The following is a 10,443-nucleotide window of genomic DNA, read 5'->3' as shown; positions in this document are numbered from 1 at the left end:
TAATTAGTTAAGTACTGAAACCAATTAGTTAAGCAAAGGAATTAATTAGTTAAGCAATTGAATCAATTAATAAAGTAATGCAACCAATTAGTTAAGAAATTGAACCAATTAGTTAAGCAACAAAAGTGGTCTTTCCGGTAAGGCGGTCCTACACAAAAGTTGCCGTACTACGTATATACAATTTCATCCAAAATCAAACACTTTAATAATTAAAAAGTAAATCTAAAATGAAATTCAATCCAAAACCAAGCATTATTATAATTTAATCTAATGTTATATATTTGCTGAATTATTAGAGCGCCACCTAGGATTACTATTGGTTTCGGCCAATGAAAAATAAGATTTCTAATTTATTTTTGAATTAAAAAAATCAAGTGTCACGTAGATAATTAATTAGGTGCCACGTAGCCCACCAAAATTCTATTTTCAATTAAAAAGTCCAGATAAACTCATGTACACTTAACACAAGTTCAAATAAGAAAGGGAAAAAAACTCTCATGAATTCTAGTAAGGAAATTTTGGCAATTTACATTTCTATGTACAACCATGACTATTCTTTATCTTTATAACTAGTTCTTGATCCCGTTCATAGAACGGACAGTTATATAGTGGTTGTATAACCGTCTTTTAAAGTTATAATTTTATTGACAACTTGTGATTATATATATATATATATATATATATATATATAGAGAGAGAGAGAGAGAGAGAGAGAGAGAGAGAGAGAGAGAGAGAGAGAGAGAGAGAGAGAGAGAGAGAGAGAGAGAGAGAGAGAGAGAGAGAGAGAGAGAGAGAGAGAGAGAGAGAGAGAGAGAGAGAGAGAGAGAGAGAGAGAGAGAGGTGAAATTTGATGGTTGAAAGAATATTTAAATTAAATGGTTAATTAATTTTGAGTGTTAAAGGGGGAGATGAAGTGGAAGAGATTGACTAAATATATTGGACTGTTGGTGAATTGATGTTGAATGAGAAAGACTAAGTAGAAGATGTGTTTAAGTTGTAAAATATAGCCAATCAACAAAAAGAAAAAGTAAAAAACCAATTTGATGGATAAAAGGAGGAGATGACATGTGCCATCTAATAAGTTATGGTTTCGCTAGGTATAGACTAGGTACGTATAAATTATATCTTGTGAGCCTCGGTGCAACAAAAAACTCCATGTTTATGTAGCTTTTATCGTACCTTACCTTGTAAAGCACGTACTATACAATTGACCGTACGGTAAATCGTTGGATGTTTAAGGTGAAATGAATGAAGAAGTTGAAATTTTATTGGTCCATTATTATATGTGAAGGGGTTGATTTGGGTTTTAAAATGTTAGGCTTACGTCGAGTTATCAATCTCACATGTAATTTACAAAAGTGGATAAAATGGAAAAGGTTAAGATTAAGTATTTCCAAAAATAGACATATCACTTCTGGATTTGTCAATTGAACACAAGTGGGTTAGGTGTTCGTTTAATTATCCATGTTGCCTACATCATATTCGTTGTCCATGACTTGGACTTATATATTTATGAAATTATTAGTTGTTAACCATGTAAACACACTCCATTAATGGAAAACAAACAACATTTTAGATATGTTATTTAATTATCAATCACTCTGTCTTAATTTAATTGCAATAGTAAAACATATTCAGTATATCTTTTTTTTTTGTACCACCCGATTTACATTTAGGGCTAATTCGAATTTGGGGCGAATTATGAGTCGATAGGTTCTAGTCCCCTCCCAATAAATTCAGTATATGATTTACGTAGTACTACGTACTGTACGCATTTACCAACCTAGCTTGGTTGCTCCGAAAAGTAATCAAACTCAACTTATAACATTATAAGTGCACAAATTAAAGTGTAATCAGCTTATCAAAACGGTTAAAAATAAGATTAGTCCCAACAAATAAAATTACTTAAAATGATTGCTTAATTTTGATTGATGTAACATCGATATCGATCCACCAAACAAGCTCCTTATTCCTCGAGTAAACTCATCGTTAACTAATTTAAGTATACATATCATGTCTTTTCGTCGACTTTTGTTACTTTGTTTTTTTAGGGTAACTTCAATATATATATATATATATTCAATTCTTGTCTTTACTTGATAATTCTATTTGATGGTACTATAACATGATGGTTGAAGTCCCAAGATTAGTTTTATATTCTATCACGCCCCCTCACATGAAATGACTCTGATACCATGTCAGATGACCAACTCAACCAAAAGCTTAAGCTGATGGTTGAAGCCCCAAGATTAGTTTTATACTCTATCATATTATGATCTTACAGAGTTACATTTATCGAATTATCGATTCATTTTTTCCTTTCCTTGAAGCTCTTCCTTACACATCCGAAAAAAAATCACGTACGGAGTACTCCGTAATGTCCCGTCAAAAAAAAAGGTCCTAATGCAGATACATCAGTGCGAAAAGAAGGTAATCATTTGTGAAATAGGTTGATTTCCGATCCGTATACTAAAGGTACGGTATAGTTGAGATAATATTCATATGTACGTATGTAAGTACCAAGTATTCAAGTAATGTCTTGGCCTAGTGAAAGTTTTACCTTTCACCCAAAAGATTGAGCATACAATCCCACTAGGGCACCTTGAGAGTGGGATTCTCTTTACAATAACCCCGGCCCACTCTCAAAGTGTCTAATTAATATGCATGCTAACCCAGGTCGAGTTGACACGAGCGGGGTTCCGATATGGTAGAGTAATTGATGTTACGTATTAAAAAATTGTATACATAAATGATAATGATTTCAGAATTGGATTTGGGGCCATCTATCATTAATTAAGAAGAAGATTACATGTACAAAAAATCCAATGAACATGGTATTACAAATACAACTTAACTATATACGTAGTATGCCATAAATATGTATATGTATGTATAGATAGAGAAATAGATACAAAATAGTTTTATCAACCACCCAAATTACCAATCCATTGCATGGTAATACTACTGCATAATTGTACTTTCATATACGAATTATATATATAATTAAGATTACATGCATAAAGGTTGATGATTAATAACAATAGTACGTAATTAATTAGTACGTACGCGTTAATAACCATACTTAATAAATAAATTAATTATTATAGGCGTTAAATAATTGCATTGCCCAAAGATCTTCATCAGGAGTGACCCAAAAATTATCAGTAGTAGTGACAACAGGATGCATTTGATGAGGAGGTACAATATTATAACTTGTGGCCTCCATGGCATGTTGATGGTGATCTACGGGGTACGACGACGAAGCTGACATGGATGGCAAGTACGGAGTATTTTGTTGTTGATTCGAAACATAGTTATTGTTCGGTTGTTGTGTAGATGCCGAAGCAGTGGATAAGTGGCTGGCCGCCGCACACGCTTGCTCGCGGTGGTTGTCGGAGGAGCTCATCGTCGTCTCTTGTCTTGAAGTAGTAGTACTAGTGCTGCTGCTCTCTACTTGCTTCAAATGCTTTTGAATCCTTGTTCTCCAATAATTCTTTATTTCGTTATCTGTTCTTCCTGGTAGATGTTTTGCAATCTTAGACCACCTATAAAGTACAAACCCATATTATAAGGGATAGATCCATTATATTATATGAAAACAACTAGTCTCCTATCAGATCCAATAGCGGGGAGAGATTGATCTTTGATCTTAAGCAGTGTGCGGAACCAGGATTAAATTAAAAGTTGGTATATATAGGTGTTCCAATTAGCAAAATTATAGTTTAAAGCCAAAGGAAAACTGTGAAGAACAACAAATTTCTTTAGTTTTTTTTTATATATATATAGGTCAGAAAAAACAAATATAATGGACCACCACCTATCACATGTTAGTCATCTCAGCTAAACGAGTCTACGTATGAGCTATACCCAAACATTTTGTAACAGAGGGACTCGATTTTGTAATCTCCAATTCATAAAGTAAGTTTCCCACCAACTTTACCAACTTATTATTTTTTTAAATAGGTAAGAAGAAATACCCTACTGAATCAACACCTATGACAAGTGTTATACCACATTACCGAGTATTGTTTTATAGTAAGGAAGTAGCTAGGTAAAGGGATACACTTACCAAAACTATCAATCAACACTTAATTAACTACTTGGAAAATTTATTTCCACTTTGACAAAAGAACGAAAATTATTTGAGCAATGAACACTACATAGTACATACTATGCACTAGGGGATCTAGTCAACCGACCCCCTAATGTGAGAGAAAATCCTTAGTCGAAAGTAGGATAGCCGGCCTCCTCGTCCTCGTCCTCGTCCTCGTCCTCGTCCTCGTCCTCATCACAGATTCACAGATAAAAGGAAAGAAACACTTATTGACGCGTAATTAAAGACGTCACATCGAAGAAGATGAAATCCAAAAGCATAAAAACTACTCCGTAAATGTAACTATTATTCCTGTTTTAGAGAGCAAGTTTTCCAAATTAGGAAAAGAACGTAAAAGTAGTAACAAGTTGTAAATAGAAAACTTGGTTAGAAAGGAATCTGCATGGGTAATTGCGTGTTGATTAAACTACGAGCCCTCGACCAATGCATGTGCACACTACTATTGTACGGCATATTTAGGTTAGGTTAGGTTAGGTTAGGTATCACCTCTTTTCAAGCTTATGTCCATTTTTCTTTTACACATTTTCAGCTTAATTGCTTTGCATTTGCATTTACATATGCACTCATTCCAAGTATTGATGCAAATTTTATTGATTCCCACACTTTTTCTCTTCTAGGCCGTTCATGAATTTATTCTCACTCCTTTACATGAATTTATTTCCAATTTTCTCTTCGGGAATATTTTTGTAAAACAAATACTTCGTATTATTTTAACCTACTACGGAGTATTTAAATGAGAAGAATTTAATTTACACATCAGAGTGAGTATCTATAGCTCATTAAGATAATGCATGCGTGCTACTCCCTAAGGACGAATGCAACGTAACTCGATCTGAAACCTTAGTAGAATTTTATCGAGACACTATCGTTTATACACCATGCATGTATTTTTTTTTTGAATTTTTTTTTATGCATGTATGAATGAAAGAAATTAGCTAGCTAGACAAGGCATGCACAAGATCTAACTATTAGACCTGTCAAACGGGTCGGTCGAGTCAGATTGTAAAAAATATTCGAGTTCGGGTTGAATTGGATCGGACACTTTCGGGTTCGGGTTGACCCATCGGGTTGAGAAATTTTAAACTGCACATTACATTTTCATTAATTTAGGTGATAAATATACAAAATATGGACACAAATTAACAAATTTTCCTACACAAGTTTATATTTAGTTAAATTCAACCATAAAATGGCGTATAATTCAAATTAAAATCATATCACACACAAAAATAGTAAAAACAACGTTTTTATTATGCTTAAAATTTCTCATAATTTCATTTATTACTATAAATACAATGATTTTCAATCGGTCGGGTTCGATCGGGTTTTGACCCATTACTTTTTGGGTTACTCGGATTCGGATAAAATCAAGTTACGGGTCCCAAAATCTTATTCAGGGTCCAGTATTTTCGAGTCGGGTCGATTTGATTGATGATAGGCCATGGATCAAAGTACATACTCGATCCTGTAGGTAGATAGAGTCTAGACAATATACTAGGAGCCTTTTTACGTACGTAGTACTATATTAATTACATGTATCGTCTTTTTAGTTTGTTTCACACTGAAATTTCTCGAAACAATCTCCCCGGCCCTCAATCGTACGTGCTACGTACTATATATGGCTTTCCATAATACTCAAACCAAACAATCCCTTAGCATTACATAATCAATTTACCATACCTTTCGAAAACTACGCCGTACGGAATTCCTCCCTGGGATTTCAATATGCTCCTTCATCTTCTAATTTCAAACTACATAATCATATCCTTAATTTCATTATTCTATTCAGTGATTTTCTCTCTCTTTTTCTCCTTGGAATCATTTTTCTGGTTCATTTTGCAATTCTAACTAGGTAATAAGTTACCGTTCCTTATTCTATTAATTACAATTTTTAATTTCAAATTATACAATACCAATTTAATTATATATAATACTATATTTTTTTCTCGATAAAACATCAAATGAAATACATATACGTATATTATTGTATTTTGGTCGGTAATATTTTATTTTAACGACTACTTTAAAAGTAGTCGGTAAAATTAATTTTACCATCTAATCGTCTATTATTGTGACAGTCGGAAAATTTCCGTTTTCTTATAGCGTACTCTTTTAGTCATGTGATTTGAAAAATCAAAATCACTTATAAAAAAAATTACAAAGGTCGTGTATGGGACAAGGTCAATACTAATAAGCTTTATACATTGACCAAGATTGTTTTTTATTTAGATACCACGCGTAATTAAATAAGAATATGTCAATTTAGAAGGTGGAGCATGGTGCACAGTAAGCATGATGTATCTTAAGAAGAAAGAACACTAGTATATAATTAAAAGACCATTTGGTTGCGTGAAAATAACATGAATATATATATTTTTTTATATTTTTATATATAGTGAAATAATATATTATTTTTTATAACAAAAAAGTGAAAAGTATATCACATGTTCTTTTATCGTAGTGTCATGTTCTTTTGGTGCACCATACTCACTGTGTACCATTGTTCATAGTCCACGAGTTGGGGACGGAAAGATGCACAAAAAAGAGCTATTAACTACAAATATTATGGGTAGAGGTCTTCATCGATGACACCTGATCGAGAAGTGTTTTCAATTTGTTTTTCCTCTTTATAGCAAAGTTTTAATTAACATATTTCTTTTCCTATGGTTTATTTTGCCTTCAAAAATCTAAGACACAAAAAGCTGTCAATTCAAAGACTTGTACCTATTGATAACTTCAACTTGTAAAATCTGTCACTAAATTCTATTCAAGTTAATCACTTTGACAACTACCAAGTCATACATGGAAAAAGATCCTCCAAGTATTTCTTCTTTTGTTCTAAATTAGTTTCCCATTTTATCCTCAATGGCTCAATGTGATTGAACAAAAACTAACAATTACGGAGTAGATAGCCAAAACATAATTAAATAACCACCGAAAATTTCCATTATACATCAGGTGTAGAGGCGGATCTTGATCAATTTAACCAAGGGGCCAATAGAATAATAAAGACTACGTTATAATATGAAAATTATACAACTATACGCAAATTTTAGAAGAGCCCAGAACTAAAACCACTACGAAACGAGTCAGACACACCTAGACCATAACAAAGATATGTCGTCAATCGGGTGTCCCATGAAAACAGTACATCAACACTCATTATGATCTTAGTTAAATATATAAAGAAAGATGAATGACCTCACTGCACTGGTACTCTTTACGTGTACTTTTAGCCAGTGTTGCAGATCAGACTCATTAAAAGTGAGGAAGATTGATAAGGACTAAAATCCTTGCTTTCAAAGAGCATGGGTCCTATTGGGGTTTGATCTCATCACCTTGATATTATGAGGCGAAACATTTACCATTAGGACAAGCGCATATTGCTTGGGTTAAGTTTTTATTTTTCTTTTGTTATGCACATGCATGCAGAAGGACAAGAAACTTTGTATTACGTATTGATTGTTGATGGTGAATAGTTAGAAGAAAGAAAAAGAACCATGTTTGTCTAAGCATTGATAGAAAAAAGTCATGAGTCTATATAAAAGAAACAAAACAAAACAAAATTATAACTACACCATACTATACTGTAGCCACTATAAATATGCATCACAAAGATGCCATGTCCAACAACAGTGTTAAAGCCTATTTAATTTCTAGAATTAGATAGTCAAAAGGAAAAATATATACACATGCATGTCGTGTACTACTATAATGAAGCGTTCATAACAAAACAAAAAAAAAGGGAAAGAAAATGAATGAAACTACCGATTACAAGTTGATGATAATGTGATATACTTTAGAAGTTTTTCGATCATAAAAAAAATCTTACAAGTTGACGCGTTATTCCCATCAAATCATACGTATATTTTAAAGATTTACATTGATAAATGTGCAAAAATAAAATACGTAAAACATTATCAAATAGATGTGGCATAATTTAATATCTTTACCAAATGGAAAGATAAAAAGAAAAGAGGGTTAAAGAAGCCATAGGTTTTTTTAATAACCACGTGTTAGGTTCTTTTTCCTTTTTTTGTTGCGATGTTACTTTAGTTTGAACACATGTTATGTGATCCTCAAAATGGAAATTAGCACATGTTACACGTTGTGTCTTATCAATTTGTAACTTCACAAATGAATTATATATTTAATTAAATTCATAGTGAATTTAGTTCATACTATTAATCAACCTAACTTCTCAGTTTTCATCGATGATTGAATTAAATCAATATTAAACATTATCTGATCTTAAGGATTGGGTAACACTTCCGGCTCTAATACTATAACTAACTAAACTAGTTGATATTTACGACGTATTGTATATGTGCCCTTGAAGAGCAGTATGTTTCGACCTCTTAATTAATACTCCGTATACTTCATTCATTTTATTGTGCCCTAAACCATGCCTATATTTCCTAGCTGGCTAGCTAGCTCCCATATTTTCAACTCGGGCATTTTATGAATTTATGAAGTTCCCTTTTAAACAAATAAAAAGGGTACGTAGTGAACTTTGGCTATTTTTTAACCATAAAAACAAAATTAAAACATCCACTAAGGGTACACAATAAAATTGAATCTGAATTTAATTCAATATCAAAATTGCAACAGATCAAAAGACCCCCTCGTTGAAGGTTGTATCAAACAACGATGTATTAGAAGATATACAAGATGTTCGATGCGCGATGATCGTAGTTTTGCAGAAAACGAGTTTTATTTGATTCAATTTGTTATCTATTTGATAGATTCAGATTTCTTTTGTAGATGTCGTATGACTTTTTATTAATGAATTAATTTTAGTTAAAAAAAAAAATTATGAATCAAATATTTCTTGTGGAAGATGCATATATATAAGTGTACGTACCTGTTACCCCATTTAGCATGCAACTCCATGATCAACAACTCTTCTTCAGCAGTTATATTTCCACGACGAACATCCGGCCTTAAATAATTCAACCACCGAAGTCTACAACTTTTTCCGGTACGTTTTAGCCCTAACGTACGAAAATCATCAAACTATGTTAGGGTTCCAAACGCAAAATGGATCAAAAAGATTAACCAATATGATTGAAATATGTAATAATAACAATATCGATCAATCATAGGTTATAATCAAATATATACTACTAATGGGATCTCAAAACGTACCAGCAGATCGAGCTAAGGAGTTCCAAACACCTTCGCCGTGATTAGCAATATAGTTAATGAGAATTAAGTCTTCTTCCATGGTCCATGGACCTTTCCTTACTTCATTATTTTCTTGAGAGTTGTTTGGATTTTTATCCATTTTTTTTGGGAGCTTGAAATTAGAGAATTAAGAAAGAGGAAGAGTAGAGAAGATATAATATGATGCATGTGATTGTGAGCAAGAGAGACAGATACTGAATGTTATGAGCAGTATTTATAGAGGCTATCTAATCTAACCCCTTTTATGTAAGCTCATTAAATCAACCCTATACTAGTAAACTACTCATGTGCTAGCTAGCTAGCTAGCTAGCTAGCTGCATTATTTAACTTAACTTATGGTCTAGTTTCCATTTGCGTCGTATGAGCTAAAACTAGTTATCTTTAATAATTAAGTGAAACTATATTTTCTTTATCGTAGACTAAATGTAGCTAGCTTTGAACGGGTCGGGTTTATTTATGAGTGGGTGAACCATGCGCTTTTGAAATTGTACGGAGTACCACGTACAATTAATGAAGTTTCTTTAAGGTTATGATCAAAGAGATGAATTTCGAAAAGAAAAAAAAAAACAAGTGGAATGATGATTAAAATAAAAACAAAAGGAGGATTGTTTGATGAAATGGTGTTTAGATTATAGGGTTACCTAAGGGCTAAGGGCCATACACCATTTTATCATCATTCCACTAAGGGTGCATTATGTAGATCATTAAATGGAATAAACTTTCCAATTTCTTTTAAGTTGAAACAGTTCTAATTAAATTATAATCGAATCCATATTTTCAAGTTCAATTTTTATTTTCTTTATAGGCCCAATATAATTTATTGAAACTTAAAAGAGGTTTAATACCATTTTGGCCTATTTAATATCATTGGCCTAAGAGCTTTACAAAACGTGATACAACAACTGAAACCGACCTAAAACATACATGAAGTTACTGAGAGAAAGCACTAAGTCGATACGTCAAGAAATCAACCTGAACACAAGACTAATTTAAAATCGTTTTGTCATATGTCCTACATTTGCATAATTTGGATAAATTTGTGAATAACACTAAGTGATGGACCAAACACGACATATTGTCCACCTCTAATGAATGCTAATTGATATACATTAAACAACCCATGAGATATTGGTCTAATATAT

The 10,443-nt window shown here is 32.5% G+C and overlaps 1 protein-coding gene across 1 annotated transcript; it reads right to left on the bottom strand.

Annotated features, from left to right (window-relative positions):
- Positions 1-2,868: 2,868 nt before the first annotated feature.
- LOC110797649 (MYB-like transcription factor EOBII) lies at positions 2,869-9,497 on the bottom strand. The gene is made up of 3 exons (XM_022002758.2): positions 9,263-9,497; positions 8,979-9,108; positions 2,869-3,545 (listed from the first exon to the last, which is right to left on the bottom strand). Exons 1-3 carry the CDS (start codon positions 9,399-9,401, stop codon positions 3,095-3,097), a joined length of 720 nt encoding a protein of 239 aa, XP_021858450.1. The 5' UTR covers positions 9,402-9,497; the 3' UTR covers positions 2,869-3,094.
- Positions 9,498-10,443: the final 946 nt, after the last annotated feature.

This window comes from Spinacia oleracea, chromosome 6, assembly GCF_020520425.1.
Source record: "Spinacia oleracea cultivar Varoflay chromosome 6, BTI_SOV_V1, whole genome shotgun sequence".
NCBI lineage: Eukaryota > Viridiplantae > Streptophyta > Magnoliopsida > Caryophyllales > Amaranthaceae > Spinacia > Spinacia oleracea.
The sequence above is the reverse complement of the archived record's forward strand: the minus strand, read 5'-3'. Positions and strand labels throughout refer to the sequence as shown.